The sequence below is a fragment of the Dipteris shenzhenensis genome, chromosome 5 (genome assembly GCF_047967505.1).
Source record: "Dipteris shenzhenensis isolate YYH24624 ecotype China chromosome 5, Dip_SZ_1.0, whole genome shotgun sequence".
Classification (NCBI taxonomy): domain Eukaryota; kingdom Viridiplantae; phylum Streptophyta; class Polypodiopsida; order Gleicheniales; family Dipteridaceae; genus Dipteris; species Dipteris shenzhenensis.
Genome location: NC_141600.1, coordinates 17,053,613 through 17,077,227, shown reverse-complemented (window position 1 = coordinate 17,077,227; position 23,615 = coordinate 17,053,613). Strand labels below are relative to the sequence as shown.

At 43.9% G+C, this 23,615-nt stretch overlaps 1 protein-coding gene across 2 annotated transcripts in view; it reads left to right on the top strand.

Annotated features, from left to right (window-relative positions):
* Positions 1–16,899: 16,899 nt before the first annotated feature.
* The window catches only part of ABCB28 (non-intrinsic ABC protein 8), a 115,100-nt gene continuing 108,384 nt past the window's right edge, over positions 16,900–23,615 (top strand). The window contains exons 1-3 of one of the 2 annotated variants that reach the window (XM_087374615.1): positions 16,900–17,718; positions 17,824–17,883; positions 18,172–18,359. In XM_087374615.1, coding sequence (XP_087230741.1) covers positions 17,340–17,718; positions 17,824–17,883; positions 18,172–18,359 — 627 coding nt within the window. In that variant the 5' untranslated portion in view covers positions 16,900–17,339. Of the gene's footprint in view, positions 17,884–18,171; positions 18,360–23,615 lie in introns of both variants that reach the window. The other variant, XM_087374614.1, reaches the window with a different exon arrangement.

Genomic DNA, 23,615 nt, shown 5'->3' with positions numbered 1-23,615 from the left:
AAAAGGAAAGTCAAAGGCCTCAATATGCCGCCCAAGGCAATGTCCAATCACGAGCCCGTGCATGGGCCTACGCAATAGTCTATCTTCTATCTCTTGCTGAAATCTCACACCAATAACCACAACAACAACTACTATCAATTGTGCCTATGGGCATTACATAGAAGCGGCTCCCTGTTCTGTGGTTATTTATACAATTAATTCAATATCTACATAACCAATTGCATGCATGCCTTGACCATTAATAGCTTGTATTCTGGCAGGGCTAGGTTTAAGGAGTACCTCTGGCAATCATTCCCATACCTCTTGCGAGATGAAGTTGTGGCTTGCTCCTGAATCCACCAATGTTACTTCAAAATACATTGTCTGTCCATTAGCCTATAACTGAACTAGCAACTTAGCATCGATTGTTAGATTATCCATATCGGCTTCCTATTCTAAGATTGCCTTGAAAATTATCATGAAGCCCTTTCTTTTTAGTTTAGCATGATGGGTGTGGGCTTCCTCGGTTGCTTGTCCTTTTATGCAAACCACCTCTATTTTGAGCTATTTTTCTCTATGGATGGCTTGAAGGGTTTGTTGGGTTGGAGGACCATAGTAGCATTTAAGCTTACTCCCATTGATAAATCCATCCATTTCAACTCCATCCAGGGTTGCAATTTGGCATGTCCCTTGTGGCGTGGTCTCTACAACTTAGCATGGACCCATACTGTGATACTATAGCTTTCGCTTGGTGTTCCTCACACTATACAATAATGCAAGGTCACCTCGCTTGGTGTTCCTCATACCATACAATAATCCAAGGTCTCCTTTGCTAAGGTCCTTATATTTAAGGTTATGATCAAACCAATGATTTCTTCATAGTTTTTCAACTTTCATGATATAGGTTGGCCCTAAGTCTGGTCTCATTGAGCTTCTCTAGCTCTATTAACCTCTCAGGGATGGCTTTCTCAGATATTCTTATTTGAATTACCACCCTTAGGCATTATGAATTACATGGGCATTACCACCTCTTTCTTGAAGTTGAGGCTAAATAGGGTGCAATTAGTTGCAACTTTGTATGCAGTGTGATGCAGCCATAATGCAGCGATGAACTTATCCTCCTAGTCACTAGGGACATCCTCTATTGTGTAGGTCATGGTGTTACGTAGGGTTTTATTAGACCTCTCTCCTTGGTCGTTTGCTCTGGCGTAGTAACGGGTTTATTTCCTATGAACTATTAGAAACTCACTCATAAGGATTTGCATGGTTTTGTTAATGAAGGGAGTCCCTTGATCACTCACAATTTCCAAAGTCTAGTGCTAGAGTTGTTGCTGTAATTCCTCTGTGTCCAACATAGGGAGGTGCATGGCATTCCTCCAAAATCTTTTTCCTCATCTCTTGGGTGATGCATAGGCAATCATCTTTCATTAGATACCCATCTTTCAGGGAATAGTGACTGGTGGATTGCCCCCCTTGCATTTGCTGTAAAATCTCACCAAAATCTGCATCACTAGCATATTGCTACCTCATGCCTTCTAGGTCCTGATGATAAGCAATAGTCACATTATTGACCTGGGGTCTTTGGGACAAGGCATCTGCCACTCTGTTCCGAATTCTTGGGGTATGGACAATCTGAAAATGATACATAGACAGCATGTTTGCCCATTTCATATGCTTCTCGGAAAGCTTGGTCTGAGTCAAAAAGTCAAAGCGTGGTATTACATTTTCATATAGGAATTTAGCTGTTGCCCTAGCGTTAGATTTCCTGGCTGCCTTGGTATTTGCTCACTTGTTAAAATAGTCGATTACCACAATAATATATCAGAATTTAGTTGTTGCCCAAGCGTTAGATTTCCTGGTTTCCTTGGCTTCTGCTCACTTGTTAAAATAGTCAATTGCCACGATAATATATCAGGCTTGTGTCCCTTTAGCTACTAGACTGATAGGTTCGATAAAATCAATGCCCCACTTCTCAAATGGTTGGTTCGTAAAAATTCCTATAAGGGGGATATAAACCTTCCTTTGGGGGATGGAAGCTCTTTGGTAGGGGTCATAGCACTTAGCAAATTTGGTTGCATCTCAGAGAGAGTAGGCCACCATAATCTAGCTTGCAATACCTTGTGGACCATAAGCTGTCCTGCAAAATGCCCTCCTACATTACGCATGGGCTTCTTCCAACACCTTAATGAACTTGTCCTCATGGACATTTATGCCTTCCTTATCCATTCGATATAATTGGATGGCTATTTGTTGATAGGGTGTTACATGCTTGATGAGTTTTTGGGCGTTGACCTTGTTAAGGTCCTTGTCATGCGGAAAACCATTGGCTAAAAAATGGCCAACCTCCTGAGCCCATTCAGGTGTTAGGTCAATGAGAAATAGTGGGGCATTAGGGAGATCATCATCAATGGCAATTGGGAATCTGAAACATGTAGCCTACCATAGAGTGTGCTCATCCCTTGTGAATCACAATGGCAAAATCAAAGTCTAAGCACCAACATAACAATGATTTCCTCCTTGACATCTCTTTCATGCATGCTTACCCAAACAATAGTTGCATATTCACGTGCTTATCATACTCTCTAAATTTTCACATTGGAAAGGATGTCATTAGACAAAGTTTAAGTGAGAATATAAAATATGACATTCAGAAGAGTATCGATGAAGGCATTGTAAACAATGAAGTTTGGATGGAAAAAAACTCAATCTCTAATTGTGATCACAAGTAAAGAATATGCATGACTACATAAACATGTTGGAAATAGATCATAATGTGATTTCCCCTTTAGATTCATTTGCATACAATCACATAGTCAATGATTTCAACTTTAGGATCAAATTATACCACAACAATAGAAACAACATTAAATACAAAGAATACACGAGCAACTCTTTCTCAAGTATGAACATAGTGCAAGTTGTAATACACCCCCCTAAAATGTTCATTGTCCCATGTATGTTCCACAAAGAGTTTAACAAGGGAAAATCTGGACAAGTGGATTAGAATCTTCACTCCAAAGGATTATATGCAATAATCAAAAGAGAAGCTTAAGGGATATTGCTGCTACATTCAAAGCGTCCAATGCCTTGCTTAAAATGTCAATATAAAAGTTAGTTGCATGCAAAAAGAAGATAAATAAAAAATATTTCTTTCACAACAACACTTTCAAAAAAGTACTTGTGACAGATTAAGCGTATTACATGTGCCTCTTGATCAAAGGAGAAACATGGGCAAAAAAGGAAACAGAACATTGTTATAAAAGAGATTTTGGACAATATGGAATATACCTCTATATTTGGTAAGCTGTCCAAATCTATTCTCAAATAATTAGAGACACCCCATGCCATGAATGCTTTTCTTGTGATGCATTCTCTTCAAAAAATAAACACTCTTCTTAAAGAAGGAAAAATATGATTGGATTATATTGAAACACATCACATCACATGGGCCATTCCAAAAGAATGAATTTTGCATTTGTAAGGAATGCCAAAAGAGTATCAAGAGAAATGTGGTGCAAAATACTTTATAGCTTCTCAAATTAAAGTAAATGAACCTATTGTAGAAGTCTACCTCTTGAATGAAATAGAAGAAAGGTTAGTCTCACTAAGGATAGCCTTCACTCAAATATGTGAATTGAGCTTTGATGGCCAGCTTGGTATAAAATGTAGCATTATTAATGTTTTGGCCAACACAACAAAAATACAAAACATCTTGCCACAATTTCTAGATGATAAGGCATGCATGTTGATAGGCATAAAGAAGAAATTAGAGTACAAATCAACTTATATGGTTGAAATGTTAGACCATTATTGCTCATGTTTGCTCTCAATAAATTATTGGCGACACCCCTACACAAGAGTAGTAACATACCCTCTTCCTACACTTTTTTACCCCTAGGCAATGACCTATAATTTAACATAGTCTTTTTCATCTCGTTATTCTTTGTGCAGTCGCAAATGGAGAACTGAGCTCCCGCTCCCTACCCGCCCTGCCCCCCTTCTCCCTCTGCCCTTCTGCCTCTGCTCTCCCTCCGCCTCCTCTCTGCCTTTGCCCTTCTCTCTGCCCCCTCTCTGCCTCCACCTCCTCTCCGCCTCCTCTCTACCTCTGCTCTACCTTCGCCTCCTCTCTGCCCTTTCGCCCCTGCCTCTGCCCCCGCTCCTCTTCGCCTCCTATCCACCCTTTCGCCATCCCTCACCTCCGCCTCCTCTCTGCCCTTCCTCCATCCTCTCCCTTGCCTCCTCTCTGCCTTCCCCCTGACTCCACCTCCTTCTCCCTCCTTGCCTCCACTTCATTGCCTCCCCGCCTCCTTCCCGCTTTCACTCCCTCTCCGTCTCCAACTTTGTCTCAGCTCCTGCCTCCATCTCTGTCCCTTTCCACCTCCTCCCCACCCCCCTCTGTGCCTCCTCCCCCGCCTCCCGCTCCGCTTCCTTCTCGCCCTCTTTGCGCCACCCCCTGCTACTTTCTCTGCCTCGCCTCTTCACGCTACCCCCCGCCTCACATCCTTTTTCACCTCTCTTCTCCACCTCCTCCCTCCCGCCTTTTCCATCCCCCCTCGCCTCACCTCTTCCTCCTCTCCACCTCTTCTTCTCCTTCCTTCCTCTCCTTCATTCGCAGCAGGAGCATTTGTGTTTGTTAGGAGGAAGAAGATCTTGGTGATGACCTTTGGTCTGGCCAGAGGGGCTCTATGGCAGCACCCTCGAATACCACAGCCGTTAAGGTCTTTCTTTCTCCAGCTGACAAACAACAGGTACAACAAGCAGCTCAATCCCTCCAGGACAAGGCGATTGTGGGCAGAATTGTGGGCCTCACACCCACATGGCAACAGGTGCGAGAGTGGATTCAGGCGAGCTTGGCACTAAAGGGTGACCACATTCAGGAGGTTACTATCTATGGAAGACGTGTCTTCCTCGTCCAGATGAGCTCCCCCAATATTGCCTTCCCATCCTCCTTAGCTCGCATTTGGTGTACCTCTTTCCTTGGTACCATGGCTTTGTAGTGGCAGACGACATGGACACGACACACCATGTTTCCCATTTTTCGATTACGCTTTGCTTCCCAGGGCTCCCAAAGGAGTATAAAGCCATCCTCCCCTTCATTGGTCGAGAATTTGGCATCGTGCTCAAGTCTTCTCCAGATTCGGCCATTGAAGGAGGTACACTTCGCCAATGAGTGGAGATTTCTGGTTTACCAAACCAATGTCTTCGTTTGCAGACAGATGGGTCACCTAGCCAGAGATTGCCCCCGTGGCCAAGGCAGAGCGCCTCCCCCCCACTCCCGTAGAGCAGGCAAAGTCAGCAGGCCAGAGCCCAACACCCTCCCAAACAGGAGCAACATGAGTCTCAGACCCCCTCAGAAGGGGACTGGACCCAAGTTAAAAAGAAAAAGAAACCAAGCAAACAGGTCCGCAGGCGTTGCAAGCAGAGGGCTAGACGCAGAGACAGAGAGAGAAACAAGGTTTTTCGAGAGGCACCTTAGGAGGAGGACCAGCAGCATGAGCCCTTATGTGGAGACCCACCTGCCCTAGCAAAAGGGGCCTCTACCCAACTAGATGATCCTCCTGTGTTGGAGGTTCAGTGTATGCATTTGCCCTTGCATCAACAGCGGGCCTTAGGAGCTCCTGATGCTACAATGGCAGAAGCTACGGACGTTAGCCAGGCAGTGACTGAGGAAGAGCATATTCAGAGCCCCGATAAGCCTCTGATCAGCAAGGGACTTGTGGGTGCCCCTACTCCCCTCCCCCTCCAAATCCCTCTCCCTCTCTCTCTCTCCACTTCCCCCCCTCCCTCCTGCATTCCCCTTGCCCCCTCGCCCCCCCTACTATGATCACCATCACCACCCGCCCCCCTCCCTCCCCCTCCCACCCCCTCTCCACCTCCTTAGGAGGTTCTTCGGCCTCCCTCCCCTCCCCTACCTCGACACCCCTACTAGTAGGCAAGGGTAAGATGACGTCCCTTCTCCATCTCCTAATTTCTCACTATAGCATCCGGTCCATTTGGGGAGGGAGCGAGAGGGAAGGGGCTCATCCTCCCGATCGGCAGCTCCCAATCTCCAACCTGGGTATCCCTTACCGACGGGAATTTTTTTATAGATTGGGACCTTGGAATTATCTAGATATTTCAGAATCTTACCCTCTACCCTTGGAGGTAACGCTTGTGATCTTGCAGCCCCGAAAATGGGGTTGGATTAGCATAGTGGGCTCCCAGACACACCCGTTTAGAGATTCTAGTTCGCCTCCACAGGATTGGAGAAGTGGTCCCCAATGGTGTTTGATGCTATTGTGGGAGATCAGATTTTTCGCATGATGGACGAGTGGATGGGGCCATAGGGACTGGACCTTTGGCACACCATGGTGCAGAGGTGAGTTTTCAATTGTGCTTCACGCGAGAGAAGCTGTTATGTGGTTTGGCGGTAGGAGTTATCAGATTGCCATGAGGCAAAGGTTGATCAGGCAGACTACTGGCCCCTCTAGAAGTGTGCGGAGTTGTTTGGGGTGGAGGTCTCCTTCATGATGAAGTGGGCATGGAAGATTGGCATTGAGTCAGTGTCCACCCTAGTACGTCGACGTACAAACATGGACTACTCGCCTTCCAAGGCCCAAGCAAAGTTACATACGGCAATCTTTCTGGAATAGGCACACACTCACAAGAGAGCCTTGTTTTCTACATCCCCATCCTCATGAGCTGGACCATAGTGAGTTGGAACATGCACGGGCTCCACGACCATGCTCATAGTCAACCACAGTACCTGATACTCCGGGTGGAGTTAGAGAGGGCAGTGGTAGGGCAGACAATGGACATCCTTTTGATTCAGGAGCATATGTTCTCAGCATCAGACATCAAATGGCGACACCACCTTCTCCTAGGGAGAGGTTCGGAGGAGTAGTCCCCTGCAGTAGGACGGAGTGGAGGGGTCTGCATCTCAATCTCATAGACAGTGGCTCCAGAGGTCTATGATCAGGGCAAGCTTATCCCAAGGCAGTTTGGATGGGAGTTAGAATGGGAGAGTCTAGGATTGGGATCCTAAACATGTATGCCCCAGCGTGTAGACAACACCGTTCGGCCTTTTGGAGGAGGTTGTCAGAGTGTCTCCCTCCTAGATTGAGGGGACTTCAACAACCTGGAGTTTGGGGAGGACAAGCAAGGCAGTGCCGCCTTCTTTGAGATGCCAGTAGAACAGAGTGGAGCACCTGGGAGTAGTTCATTTTCATCATCAATGTGGTAGAGACCCATGGCGAGAGCCAAATTTCAGCAAGATACCTCGTAGCCTCCTCTTCTCTTTCAGACAGAGGAGACATGATGGACTGCTTCTATGTTTGGGACTGGGCACTGCACAGAGGTGGCTCTACAAAGATTCTGGTAGGTACCACGATGTCAGACCACTCTCCAGTAGTACTTCACTTAGAGCAGCCCCACCGAGGTCTTCCCTAAAAAGAGGTCTGCATTCCAGAGGACCTCTTGGAGGACGAGGAGATTCAGCAAGTCATGGCAAGGATTTGGTAGCAGTCAAAGACAACACCGTGTGAGGGCTGGTCTTCGTGGGTGGCCGATGCGATCCAAAAGAGTAGTGAGGAGCTGCAGGCTCATGCCCTTAGGCAGAGGACTCTTCAAGAGTGCCAGCGGGCATTGAGGAGCGACCTCACCTCCCTAGAGTGGCTTAGGTAGTGGGACCCAGGATCTCAGTGGCTTAGTGATAGGTTTGAGAGCACTCACCTTGAGCTTCAAGACATGAAGCTGAGTTCTCCTATCACTCTTCTCGAGCCCAGTGGGTACAGCAAGGGGATAGGATGACGAAGTAATTTTTTCAAACCATTGGGCCCTGATCGGCAGGCACGCACTTATAGTGTCTCCGAGATCCATAGGGCATCATGCACACTGACCCAGGAGATTTTAGACCTGACCATAGGTTTTTACAGCTAGCTCTTTCAGATAGAGAGGATGACTCCAGCTAGTCTTGTGGCCCAAGAGATAGTTTGGGATCATGTTCCGATAGCAGTCTCGCAAGATTTGTGCAGCAGACTGGAGTAGCCTTTCATGGATGAGGAGCTTTGGGAAGCCCTCAAGGTTCTCTTGACCCAGAAGTGTCCTGGCAAGGATGGCTTGACTTCGACCTTCTTTCGAAACTTCTGGGATATCATCACCCCTTTTCGACTAGCTTGCCAGGAGATTTTTGACATGGGCTCCCTCCCTCAATCCTTGAGTAGGGGGTGGATTTGTTTGATCCTGAAAGGGGGAGATAGGTCAGATATCCAAAAGTGGAGACTGATCACTTTGCTTGATACTGCATACCTTGTAGGGGTCTTGAATTTGCGGTTACAGCCCCATCTTACTAACATTATTCACAACACACAAATCGGGTTCAACATCTTGGACAACATCTTTATGTTTTGGGAGGCAATGGATTGGTCTAGGGAGGAGTCACAGCCGCCGCTGGCCATCCTCCTCTTGGATTTTGAGAAGGCCTACAACGAGTGGAGTGGTCCTTCCTGGAAGGTACTATGCGGAGACTGGGTTTCTTAGATAGATGGGTCAGAGGAGTTTCTACACTTTATGCGGGGAGCTCTAGCCAGATGCTTATCGGAGGACTCATGGGCTAGGCTATTCCTATCTCTTGCTCCGTCTGCTAGGGCTAACTTTGCCTTCATCTTTTTGTTTGTGGTGGAAGCTACTACTTGAGATCACAGGTGGCAAGCCTCATAGGGTTGAGGCTCCAAATCAAGCAGGAGGAGCTGCTAGTGAGAGTGCTCTCAACGGAAGCAAGAATGGAAGAGGGAGAGAGAAACAAAGAGCCACACAAGCTTTGTGGGTGCAGAACACCCTAATCTTTTTTTCATTCATTTATATATGTGTTTGAGTATTGTACATAATCGAGGTAAAGGCACGATGACCTTTAACCCCCACAACCTCCCACTTAAAGGACAATGTTCCTTTAAGCGAGAACAACTAGTGAGCATACTAGCCAATGCCCATCAATACATGACAATACTCAAACCGCTGACTAGGTAGACTCTTGGTTAGCATATCTGTAGGGTTATCATCTGTATGAACCTTGACAAGCTCTATGCGCTTGTCCTCAAGTACCTCCCTGATGAAATGGTACCTGACCTCATTATGTTTGGTCTTTGCATGAAAGATCGGATTCCGTGCTAGCTGAATAGCACTCATGGAATCACTGTGCAATGTCGATACACCTGTATGAATCCCCAAATCTCCCACTAGCTGATCAAGCCATATAGCCTCCTTGCAACCCTCTGTGGCTGCAACATACTCAACCTCTGTGGTAGACAAAGCAACCCGGGTTTTAACACATGAGCCTTAGGCCATAGACTCTGGACAAACTCGTCCACCTTTTGAGTTTCTCTGATCTCGGTCATTAGAGCACTCTCTAATACCGTGAAACTCATATTGTGCATAATGTGAGACAATGCATCAGCAACCTTATTATCTTTCCCTCTTCGGTACCGAATCGTTAAATTAAACTCCTGCATGAGCTCTGCCCACCTCGCTTGGCGGCCCCTCAAGTCAGGCTGTTTACAAAAATGTTTCAGAGTATCATGATCCACATCCACATAAAACTCTGAACCATATAAATAATGCCTCCATGTTTTCAAAGCATGGATAACAGCATACAACTCCAATTCATGAGTTGGCCAATTCCTTTGAGAGGGAGAAAGCTTCTTGCTTTCAAAGGCTACTGGCCTTCCCTCTTGAAGGAGAACTGCTCCTACCGCAATGCCACTTGCATCGGTTTCCAGGAACTTGCTTGAACCTACCAGAACTTCATGGTTCCTCTCGTATAAAAAAAGAAGTGCATTGTCTTCTTCAACACATCGTGGAGGTCTGTTGGCAAGCTAGAAACCTTGACTCCACCAAGCGTTGGGGTATACATCTAGAATATCTTGTCTCTTCCACTACTTCTCATAGAAGTGTGCTTGCAAATTGCCTCCAAGAGTGCCTAGACTAAGGAAAAACCAGTCAAGTTTTTCAAGATAGAGTCCTAAGGTCTAAGGTTGTGAGTGTGTGAACACATGGTGTGCCTCGATAGGTGTCAGTAGGTGTGATTGAGTGAATCTAGGTGTGTGGTGTGTGATTGAGAGAATCATGGAACTGATTGAGAGATTTGTGGATCTAGATGCTCTATTGAGCTCACATGTGATGTCACTACTGGATGTAACTAGAGCGTATATATTGGGCATGTCTCTCTTGAATAGGATACTCTCTCTTTTGCTTCACTTGCTCAATCCTTCTTGCAACTCCAACATGTGGTATTAGAGCCTTGGTTCACTCTCCTTGAGACCTCCTTGAGTGCCATGTCATCATCTTCTCCCTCACACTCTCTTCTTCTCCATTTTCTCCTCTTTTGAGCAGAATTTCCAAGCGCTTGTTCTCCCAATGCAGGAAACCATTATCCAAACCCTTTCAAACATAGATTTCCCTCATATAGGCGCACTTCCACTCTAGAGGATTTCTGGAAATTGTCCTTCTATAGCCCGTGCTTACACTCGCTCTATCCTGCACCATTTCTGATGATACAGCTTATTGGAGCCACCATTTCAAAAACAGTCTAAGCTACACTTAGGTGACCCTATGGGCTACCTTTTGGTGAATTTTGAGAGAAAATGGTCAAGAGAATGAGGAGAAACTAAGGAAAAACCAGTCGGGTTTTGAAGAAGACATGTTTTTGGAGGTGGAGAAGATGATGTTGCCCCCGGTGGTGTGAAGCTTCATTTGGTTTGAGACTTGCATTGAGTCTTCTACTTACAAGTACCTTCAATTGTGCAAAAAATTCCGTCTACTTGATGCTTTTTGGTGTGAGGTAGCAATCCTCCAAGTTTACTTTGTTTCTGCAAGCATTTCTTGACTATTTTTTGAAACAAGATGCTACATTAAATGCTAAGTTGATGCTTGAGGAGTTAAAATTCAAATCAGAGATTCAGAGGTTTCTTTTTCAGATCAGAGAATGCTCTTTTAAGTTTAGTTGAATGCATTTTTCACCTTTTATGTTGAGGATTGAGGTTATGATACTTTGAAGTGGATTTCAAGTCATACTATCTTGTTGACCATTTGACTAGTTGACTAGTGTGGGTTGACTATGACAAGAGCTTACATATGAAGGAAGAATATATCATGACTTGCATGATGATTTCCAATGGATATGATTGGAACGAAGGTTTCAACTACAACCATTATGATTCTTATTTTGAAAATGCCTTAGTTATGGTTTCAATATCTTTCATGATGTATGAAATGTATTTGCATTTGGTTGACTATACCTTGCCATATAATCATGATCATCTCTTGTACAAGAGTAGACACTGCCCTTGCATGACAAGTGGTAAGACCCTCTTCAATCCATATGATTCAAAAAATGTTTTTAAGGCTTGGACACTCAAAGAAGGTGAAGGACTACAAGGATCTTGTATTGCAGAATATGGACAAGATACATTAAAGAGTGTGGAGAAGGACAAAGAGCAAAGGAGTTACAAGATTGGCTACACCAAGAACCTCTCCAATGACAATGAACCTCACACTATGGTAGCTTGGAAGAGAAGGAGGAAAAGGACAAGATATGCCATGAAAGGGGGGTATTTCCCCACATCTTCCACTTAGAATGTGTTTTTGTGTGTGTGGTCAATAAGGGTTCTCTGCCTTGGGATGTCCCCCTCAAATGATTGTTAGTATTATGTGTTACCTTGTTGGATCTATCAAACTTGGGCACCCAATTACAAACCTATCAAATTTTTATTTTCAGAGAAAAAAGAAACATCAACTATATGATCTAGTGGAATTCTTGGATCGTTGGCACCATAGGACATAATCATTGTATGGAATCAAATATAATCCAATGGTCATAGTCTAATCATTTAAGCATCCAATGTTCATAATCATTTTGCATTGTTAATGTATGAATAGAATATTTCATAATGGTCCATTTGGGGAAAGTTATGATCACTTAATTCTTCCCCTATTGAAACAGTTGCTTGTTTAACTAAGGAATAGTGTCAATAGATTATTTCATAATAAAGAATTTAAGGAAGGCTATGGTCAATTAATGCATAACATGTTAAACAAATATAATACAATGGCCATATTATAATATATATTAAACAAATCTAATTATAAAACATTTATGTATCCAATGGCTATAATCATTTTTAGTTGCTAATATATCAATAGATTAATGCATTTGAGAAAAGCTATGATCAATTAATATTTCCCTATTGAAAGAGTTGTTTGGTTACCTAAGGAATGCAAATTAAATTAAAAGTAGACCTAAACATTATGCAAATCAAATTCAAAGTAGACCATTTACATCCCAAAGCATTTGCATCCATCCTAATACTTAAAACCTAAACCCATGCATCAATTGGAATTTAAAACACTATGCAATCCCTAAATCCATCACATTAAATCGTAAAGTCATTCAAAAAGAATGTTACCAAAGACAAGAAATATCACTTGCATTTGCTTCTTCAAGAGAATGACAATTGGCATTACCACCCAGAGGCCCATGCGATGGCAACACATAAGAATCAAGTCTTCAAAGACCAAACCCTAAACACAAGATATTTACAATATCATATTGCCACCCATCGACAGCATGCGATGAGACAATACTATATAGTGCAAAATTCTTATCCCTGCACCCTAAACCGCAACCTGCAATCAAAAAACAAGAACACATTCAAAATAAAATGAGACATTCAAAACCATATTGGCATCATTGCCACAATTCACAAGTCACTATCCTCATCATGTTTGTCATCAATGTCCTCATCTTTAGACCCATGTGGAAGGAGAATATTATTTCCTTCATCTTCATCAGATTCATCCTCCTCATTGCTATCCTCCTCGGATGTTGCACCATTAGTCCCAGTTTTATCCTCTTCTTGGGGTTCTAGAATCTGCAAACGATGGGATTGCTTCAAGTTGGATAGCATCAGGCAGGATATCATAGCTCCATTTTGGAACTTTCTCCTCATATCCCATATCTCCTAATGTTTCTAGGATTTTATGATTGGCATAGATGTACACTAACTTCTCAACCTGATCCTCTAGAAGTCTATTTCATAAAGTACTATGAATGTACTTGTAATGATGCCAGTTTCTTTCTGAGCCTGAGTTTGAGCATGTCTAAGAAAGAACCCTCATTGCAATCGGGCGTAGAAGCTCACATGTGCCACCATTCATCATCCGCCATTTCCAAACAAATGTAGTTTCTGCCAATGCTTGAACATCACTCAATGAAAACAACCCCTCCTTGCATCGATACTTGGATAACTCATTACAACACTTTCCAAACTCATGGTTGTGGGGATAATACTGTCGCACCACCTTATGAAAGTCAGGCATAACAATCATGAATCTCTTCGAGCTTCATATTCCACCAGTCAGGGTCTAAAAGGTACCCAGCACTATGCAATGGATTGTGAGCTTGCTCTCATCGTAGCCTAAAAAATTGCCACAATTCCTTGCATTTTGTAGCATTAAATGATTTTTTCTCATTCTATTGGCTTGGGCAAGTAGGGGGATTCCTCGCAATAAGAGCTTGCTCAATACTCCAAAAGTGCATCCATGCTTTTCCGATTGTTGGAGCCTTTGATTCCAAATCCCTAAGTGCATATAAAACAGGTTTCATAACATTAGCAACATCCTCAAACCATTTCCATAATGCAGGGGATCCCAATGTTTCTTTCAGGTCATGCATTTTCTCCTTTGTTGCCCTATCGGTCAACTCTGACATCCATCGTTCAAATGCATCATGTGCAATGAAATGTCTCTATAAGAAAACTCCTATTTTTCACCAAGGATTGCAATGTGTAGAAGTACGTGGAAAATCTCATGGTTGCTGGCAATTGCAACATGATAGAACCATCACGAGACATAAAGATTGCTTCGAGACATTGCTTCAATCATATTAACTTCACGATGTCTTGACCCTCACAAACAATCTCTTTGAACCATGGCACTTGTTTATACCAATGTTTCACTGCAAGATTTAAAGTGTGCGTACAACACATAGATGCATAGATTGGTATACTCCCTTTGCAATATTCTACCCACCTTTTTACAACTCTTGGCATTATCCATGACAACTTGAACAACCTTTTCAGGGCCTAACTCTCTTATAACCTTTGATAATATACTAGCCATATATGTCCCCAACTTCTTTACATGTGAGGCATCAATTGACATGTGGAAGGCCTCCCACCATGGCAATATAACCATCACATTCAATAAAGCATCGCATTTTATGCTTGTCCACCTATCTAAGACAAGCATCAGGTGTTATGTAGTTGCTCGAAAATGCTACAATTTTTGTGCTCTTTCTCTCCTGCATATGCCTTATCTAACAATGCCGTACGCAATGTGTGGTAAGAAAGCGGGGCTTGAAGCCCAGTCCATAGTTAGCAATGCAATTCCATGCAGCTCTCATATCATCATTATCAACCATACTCAGTGGACATCCTGACCGCAAGATTGATATGCCAAGTACATACTGTGCATTCTCCAAATCTTGAATCTGGATGCTCTCAACCATCCTGGGTTGCCTGAAGTTAGCAGTCACACTTGCCGATCTAGCTTCCTGCTACGCAGTCCTCCAGATGGTCCTCTCCACCCACCTCCTCCAGTGCGATTGATCCGAGGGTAGCTCAGCAACAAGAAGGGGGCATGTTAACATCCACAGGGTACAATCCCAGAATGTAGGGTAATCAGTAATTAGAGGTGATTAGGATTCATGATTTACTTCAATGGTTGCAGCCATGGAAGGAGTACAATGCAAGCTGCATGGGGTTTGAATGGCAAATAACCCAAGCGGTTATAGGCCTTACGGGGTTTGAGCCACAAATAGCTCAAGATCACAGCCTTGCCACTCTAGGTTTTGAGCCTCAAATGGCTTAGGACTTGGAGGCGCGAGGCTAACATAAGCGCTATTTGTCGCTCTTATATGGTTAACACAAGTGCTATTTTTGACACACAAGACTAGAACAGTAGAGGAGCGATGGAAAGGATAGTAAAGATGCCTTAGCACACTACGGGCCCACGAGCCTTACACATACACATTTGACTAGTTGTAATCGTCATGTACCAAATGTATGAATAAACCAAGCCCAAGCTATGGCTAGTTTTAGGCCCTAATAGGGAAAAATAATAAGAGTGGATGTTAGCCCATTGGAAAATATTTGAAGTTCTTCTAATCTACATCAAGTGATGTTATTTCGATATTGTTATGGTATAACCTAAATGATTGAGAAATAACATAGATTTAAGACAAGGGGGGGACATAGTAGACTTTTGGTGGGATCCTTATAAGCTTAAATAGGGGTATTTTATCCTCTTACATGGACCATATATAGGGGGTTTTATTGAAGTTCATGCACACAGGTGATGCCTTCATTTTATTGCGAGTGAATCCCAATAGTCTGTAAACACCTTGTATCATTTATGGCATTTAGTCTTGCTCTCTCTCTCTCTCTCTCTCTCTCTCTCTCTCTCTCTTCCCCCCCTGTGTGTGTCGCCCTCTTCTATCTCTTACAAACATGCTTTCTCTTGTATACATAAAATGTTTTGTCCTTTAACCCATGGTGGATAAAGGACCTCCTGTAGAATTTTTGATATGGGTTTTGTTGAATAGTGGGTAAAGCGAGGTCTTGTGAACATTGAATTGCATGAAGTGATGCCCATTGCCATTGCTCTTGACAAACAAAAAATTAAGAATCTAGCCATGGAAAAAAATTGCTAGCCATGGGAGAATGTGAGAGTGTAATCACGGGGGATTCATTAGTAGTAATAAGGAGACGTCACCTGCGTGCAATAAATATATGAAAATTCCCCTTATCTACCCCCTATTTAAGGGATCTTACCTTATAAAATGTACCTTCCTTCCCTTATATAATCCCCCTCCCTTACACTCACGTGGTACCATACGATAAACCCTAGTGGACCCGCCGAGAGTGTAATTGATAGGATCACACTTATGCAAAGGTTTCTATGGTGATTTGAGTGTTGTGGACCCTTGGCATAAGAAAGAATTGAAGACAAGAGGAGGCAAAAGGGATAGGGATGTGGGGATGCGATATGTGAGCAAGTTGTGCAAAGGTATTCTTTCTCCAAGTGGTGTGATGGAATGCTAATTTGTAAATGCTTTCCCCTTAAAGAAATGTGACGAAGTTTTCTGAGTTATGCAAGTACCACCTTTTGGGGGCTCTTCAATAAATTCGAAGTGACATCCAAGCATTTGCAAATTTGTCATAGTAAATAGGTTTGACCTCTTTTTGTTATTTTTCTAAAGAGGTGATCTTAAAAGAGTGCTATTGGAACATAACAAAGAGATTAAGGTCAAAATGATAATTAAAACATAAATAAGTGGAATTAAAAATCTAGTTCATTTTCTAGCATAGAATATCCAAAGACACTTCAATCCAAGCATTGTGCAAGTTTTTTTCCCCTCCCCCATACACACACATGGCCAACATGAGCGTGTACCTTACCAGCCTTCTTGCGCTCCAAAGACCCTACACTCTTCTAGAGGAAGAATTTGAAGTGCTCAACTAGAATTGGGTCGCACACCCTGTGATAGCCCATGCGTGGCTCACACCCCCATACACACAAATGGCCAACTACGAGGGCACACCGCCTGTGGCTTGCGCTGATAGAGGCGTCACGTTGTCGTTTTGAGGGTGCAAGTAGGGAGGTGTAACCCTTTTTGTTTAAGTTTGTAATTCAAACACACTTGAATGTGAAGAGAACTCTCTTTGCCTGATTAGAAAGCATGCAAACAGTCAAAGAACAAATTTCTACTATTTCTAATCTGAATTGGTTGAACATTCAACAAGAGAACTGGCTCTGTGTGATTGCCCGATTATTATTATTATTAAACAAGATGATACGAAAGCAGTCAAAGAACAAATTTCTACTATTTCTACTCTGAATTGGTTGAACATTCAACGACAAAGGCCAGTCAGTGTAAGGTTGAACTATGTAAAATCCAAAAAATCTGAAATCTGATCTGTTGGACAATTGGGTCTCTGTTGCATTTGCAAACAAAGAAGATTTCCTTGTCCATCGTTGCATTAACTTGATTACACAGAGCTTTCTGTCTGGATTTAGTTGCTCAACGCCCACACGAAAGTTCCATCGGAGGAAACATATCGACTAGGATGCGTTTCTTCGCACTTTGACATCGCCTTGCACTCAAAATCCGAAGCGTGGATCAATGCCGGAGAAAGTTTCCGGAAAAGCAACGATTTCATCCGTCTTTTTGACTATAGTCCAGCTCGAAATCGCACTTTGAACCAAGACCTTGATCTGTAGATAGCCACCACTTGTAGTTTGAGCTTGCCCAATATTTCGACCTCAATATGGCTGCTGCTGGTCTTTCCTCACAGGCTTGCAATGTGCTCGTTTCTCATCACAGTCGGGGCACGTTCTCGAGAAGGAAAACTACTTGTTGCTATCCCCTTAAATCTCGAAGTGGTCATCACTTTTCTGAGCCAGCAGATTGCTCTGTCCATTGCTTTGCTTTTTCCCAACCAGGATCATTGCAATACAAAGCCAAAAGAAGACCCAAAAGAAGAATACATCGACTCACTTCCTCCTTTTCAAGATCCTTCGAAGCTCTCAAGCATCCCCTTACTAACCTGGGCGCATCGAATAGGGCGCCTTCTCCAAGAGCAGCTTACATTTCGGCGCCAGCAGCGGATCCAAACTCACTTCACTTTTTCAATGAAGAAGAGGCTGGTAATTCTTCGAGTTTCTTTGTTGAAACCCCAAAAAGACACGAAGAGGTTATCACGTGGAGGCTCATAGGAAAGCTGCTAATGCAACAGAGGCGCCGTCTTGCAGTCTCAGCATTCGCTCTTCTTGGATGCACTTCTTGTACCCTGAGTATGCCTTTATTTTCAGGTAAGCTTAGGTAGTGTAACCATGTCTGGCAATGTCCCAGAAAATAACATAACCGCAGACATTGCAGCCTAGATTTTGTCCAAAATTTGAACTTACAAAATTGTGGGACGATATCCTCCTGTCCTGCTAAGATGGCAAAATGGAGCTCGGGCTTTTCTTGGAACGATATACTTGTTGTTAGCCGATATACATCCACTGAAATAATGTGTTGAAACAGACATTTCATGGACATGAAAAGGGATGGGACTGTTACTTCAACGTTTGCTTTATTGGTTTCATTTGGAACAGGTCGTTTTTTTGAGACGTTGATTGGAAAACACCCTGAAACTCTTTGGAGGCTACTATCCAAATTGGCTGTAATTTATGTTTTGGAACCAATTTTGACCGTCACATTTGTAACGAATATGAGTGCAATGTGGGAAGAAGTTATGGCAAGCTTGAGAAGGCGCGTATTTCAACGTGTTCTCATTCAAAAGGTCTCTCTCTCTCTCTCTCTCTCTCTCTCTCTCTCTCTCCCCCCCCCCCTCTCCCCGCCCTGCCCGTCCGCCCTCTTTTCCCTTCGCCTGTCCTCAGCTATCACCAAATTGAGAGTGTTGTATTTAGCCCCCAGTGCAATAGTCTAAAAGTAATATATCCCTTTTGTCGGCTTTTTGTTTCATTCCAGCTTTCATGCCTTGATGGTAATGAATTTAACATATATTGTAAGCTATTTCTTTGTGTCTCGAGCTGTGCGTCAATAGGTATCTTTCGTATGTAGAAGGAGATGACTGTTGGTTTTGTAAATCTTATTATACCTCTGGGGTGATTGCAACACATCTCTGTTCCAAATCACTCCCCCTAACATACCGAGCCAACCAAGCTGGCGCTTTTTTAAAGCCTAAAGTGGTTGCTTCTTGCATTCAATGCTCTCCTTCCATGGAGCCAAGACTTGAATTTATAAGCAATTGTGTTGGGGGGTTCTTGCTTAACGGCCCCGGCCTTTGCTGTCCATGACTTTACTTTCTGAGTCTCATTTTTCTTACTTGGGTGGATGTCTCTTTAGAAATGAGAGCTGTCCAATCTGCCTTGACATATGTAAAAAATGATAAAAACAATGATTGAAGTTGTTACCCGTTATGTAGCAGGAGGGGGACAATCTGTGACCCTTAGGCTGGTTGTAGAATCTCTATTACCTTGGATGACCCTGTGACTCTTGGCATATCCTCACTAAGACTACCATCATTCAAGACTCTAGTTTGAATTTTCGACTTTGCCGTACTGATCCTCTTACGCCAGCCTTGAGGATGCACTCATTGGGTATTACTAAAAGAGATTGTGTGTGGTTCCACGAGGAGGACATCCTTGGGAAAGAATGTGTCCTTTGTGATCTTTATTGACGACTTCTTCAGATTTACATGGGTCTATCCTTTGAAGGAGAAGTTTGATGTATTCATGTGTTTTGAGCATTTTGTTGCTATGGCTGAAAACCAGACAGGGTGCAAGGTGCAGATTCTGAGAACAGACGAAGGGAGGGAGTACATGTAATGATTTTATAGCATATTTGCAGGAAAAAGGCATTAAGCACCAGTTTCGCTGCATATCATATGCACATGTGCCTCAGCCAATGAGAGGCAAACTGTATGATAAAGCAGTGAAATGCATATTTGTTGGCCATAGCAGTGAAAGTAAGGATTTTTGTTAGTAGATATGAGGTCTTTGCAGAAAAATTCAGATCAGTCCTTGACTGACTTTGAATTTCACAAGTATGTGAAGGGTTGCTCCTGTTAGAAGTTGATTCCCAAGAGCTTCTGAATCAAGGTCGTCCTTCAGCAAGGTACCCTGCCTTCAGGCTCCCACACTTGTGAGCCTCCTACTGGGCTCTGATACCATGTTAAAAATGGACCAACAGAGGGTACACATCCTTCAGGCTCCCACACTTGTGAGCCTCCTACTTGGGCTCTGATACCATGTTAGAAATCGACCAACAGAGGGTACGCACAGCGGAAGACTGATAGAATAGCCTAGGAGCTCACACAGGGTGGTGTGGGTGTGGAATCACAAACTTCTTAACTTAATGTGCATCAAATAGATGCGCAGACTGATCAATAGACAATGAACCAGCCAGATATAGAAATCACCAAAATAAAGTATTTCCGTCCAAAGCTATGGACACAATACAAAAGACATAGATCCAGAGTCCCACCAATGGTGTGGTCCTCTGATCTTACCACAAGGTACTTCTCCTATCTGCTGGCTATCTGTAGACTCGAGCCCGCATGCTCCACCTCGAGCGTCTGTAGACTTTCTGTCCATAATGATCCTCTCAACCTTGCTGCCCTGTGTGTCAGCCTAGGTAGGCAGCCCCTTTCAAGCTTTGTCTGCAGCACACTGGTCCTCTTGGTCCTCCTAAATGTAGGCCCCAAGACAGCTGCTCCACTACTCCAATCTGCTTGTGAAAGGCTGCTCCAGAAGATCTGGAATGAGGGCCTGGAGGCCCTCTTTTTATAGCCCCCAAGGGCTGCTGACAAAAACCGACCAGCCATGCCAAATTTAGCCGACCAGACTGGCCGACCCGGTCTGTCAAAGACCGACTGGGTTGGCTGGTCCAACCAGCCCTATAAAAGGGCCTTTGGCAGGCCCTTTTGGGCTGCTGCCTTTGCCCCTTCCTGCGCCTATTGCAGGCCTATTTGCAGGCCTTATGCATGCCCATTTATTGCGCCAAGAAGGCTGCCATAGCCAGAGGCTGTTCCGTCCTTCTGTCAGGCCTGATGCAAGCCCCGAGCCTGCCCATATCCTCTGCCAGACAGTTCCCCAAGTAGCTGCCTCCAGCCTGCTCGTCTGCTGCCTCTTTTGTAGGTCCATGGCCTGCCCTTTTCCTTGACAGCTGCCCACATGGCAGCTCATGTGCTGCCCATGTGGCAGCCCCAATATCTCCTGGTCTACCTCCCCCATGCTCTCCTCATATGGGGGCTTACAGATGGGGAGGTGACCTTTTTAATATCTCCCAATGCTAGTTAATAGCAGATTTAAACAACCAGCAAAGCTCAGCATTTGCAGCCTTCACAACAACAGACTTTGGATGGCCCAGATCAGGGTCATGAACAACTTATAGCATATGATGATGTGGCAGAGAAGAGAAAACAGCTGTACAAGAAGCTAGATCAGTCCTTGGTGGCTTATACAAACTTTGCAGGACAATAAGCTGTCAGCTCCTCTCTCTAGTAGAACAGGGGCTGTTTCAAGACGTTCAGAAGGGGCCCAATATGCTGACATAGCTTGGATGAGCAATATGCTTGATATCGATGAACCTGATAATTATGAGGATGCGGATGCAAGCAATGCAGGCATTGTATGACTCTATTAAGAAAAAATACACTTGGGATTAGTGGATTTGTGTGTTGATGAGAAGCCAATTGGTAGCAAAAAAGGAGTGAGGTGTTACCATTGATCAGTACAAGGCATGGTTAGTCACCAAAGGCTATGCTCAGAAAAGAGCATAAATTATGAGAGACCTTTGCACCCACTTCAGGAATGACCACTATGGCTGGACATTTTGGTTGGCATGTGGGAATCAGGCGGACATACAAAAGCCTTTCTTAATGGAGACATACTTGAAGAGGTGTATGTCAATGAGCCTATTGGCTTGGTGAAGCTTGTGTTAGAATTATAGATATAATTCAGCAGTGACCAATGTAATTTAATAAGCTAGTTAGGGGCACTTTTCCCTCTTTAAGAGGTTTTTTCCCCTAACCGCAGTTAGTCCACTAACCATGGTTAGTGACTACTAAGGTTTTGTCACTAAGACAAAACCTTATCTCTCACTCTTTGAGTTGTACTCTCACACTCTTCTATTGCAACTGAGCTTTCAAGCTTTCAGCTCTCAGCTCTCTCTCTTGCTCTCTCTCTCCCCAAAACTTTCATTTGGTATCAGAGCAGGTTCAAGAGCTCCGTGCTCCCTACTCCCTTCACCTTCTGCTGCATATTCGCCTCCATCACCAGCCCACAAGCTTTTGCTTCATCTCCATCGTCGTTCGTACAGATCGTCCGTACAATCTGTACGGACTGTTTACGTACAGTCCCGCACTGCACTTGTGTCGCTCGTCTGGACCTGCTACTCCAGCACGTACGTACTTGCGCTGACGACCGTATGTACTAGTCGTACCTACTGCATTGTCGTTCGTACGTCGTCGTACCTTTTTGCGTCAGTGTCGTACTTGCAATCTCGTCGTACTTCGCAACCGTACGGTTGCACAGCTTGTCGTCGTACAACGCCGTACGTACCTGATCCGTAGATCTCTTTGCCCGTACTGTACATGCTGTGCCAACGCGTATGTGCTGTACTTGCTCACACTTGCAGCCTTACCTGCGTCATCGCCGTACGTACCAGTCGTACCTGCAATCCGTACATCAATTGTACCTGGCCGTACAGGTTATACTTGCACACAAGCTATTCCTTGCAGCTGATCTTTGGGAGGCACATTTTGCAGATAGCCATTGTTTGGCTATTCCTTGCAGGTGATCTTTGGTAGGCACATTTTGCAGACAGCCATTGTTTGGCTCAGTTTTTGGGAGTACATTTGGGGCATCTTGTTTGTTGCAAACATTGCAATCAAGTTGCAGAATCTGCTTTAGAAATTTGGGGCTTTTTTGGTTCTGCTTGCAATCTTGCAGACAAAATTTGGGACTTTGCAGATAATTTCAAGCTCGAAATTTGGGGCTTTCAATTCTGCAGTACAATTTCTTGAAGAAATTTGGGGATAAACTATGCATTGGTAGGTGGTTAAGCGCATCTTCCGTTATTTGCAGGGCAGAAGTCTTTTGGCTTGTTATTTCCGAGAGGGGGTGACTTGCAGATGCATGCCTATAGTGATTCAGATTGGGGTGGTGATTATAACACTAGGCAGTCCACTAGTGGCAATTGTTTCTTTTTGGGTAAATCTTGCATTTCTTGGCTGAGCAAGAAACAATCTACAGTGGCTACCTCATCATGTGAAGCTGAGTACAGGGCAGCTTTCACAGCAACAGTTGAACGTGTCTGGCTGCGATGTCTATTTGCTGATCTTCATCTGTCATTGGAGGGTCCTTCTCCAATTCTCACTGATAGTCAGAGTGCCATTGCAGTGGCAAAGAATCCAGTGTTTCATGCTCGCACGAAGCACATTGAGGTTCACTATCACTACGTCAGAGAGAAGTTGCATGCAGGAGAGATCATGATCTTTGTGTCCACACATGACAACGTTGCAGATATTTTCACCAAAGCACTACCACGTGAAAAGTTTGAGGCATTTGGCAGTGCCCTGAACTTATATCCGTTTGGTGATTGATCAGCCTTGTACATGACATTGGCACTGCAGGGGGGTGTTAGAATTATAGATATAATTCAGCAGTGACTAATGTAATTGAATAAGCTAGTTAGGGGCACTTTTCCCTCTTTAAGAGGTTTTTCCCCCTAACCGCAGCTAGTCCACTAACTATGGTTAGTGACTACTAAGGTTTTGTCACTAAGACAAAACCTTATCTCTCACTCTTTCAGTTGTACTCTCACACTCTTCTATTGCAACTAAGCTTTCAAGCTTTCAGCTCTCAGCTCTCTCTCTTGCTCTCTCTCTCCCCAAAACTTTTAGCTTGGTCAAGAGAATAAAGTATGCAAGTTGAAGAAGGCCTTGTATGGCTTAAAAACAAGCCCAACCGGCTTGGTATGCGAAGAATGATGCATAGTTTTCTAGTTATGGTACCAGTCTAGTCAAAGCATA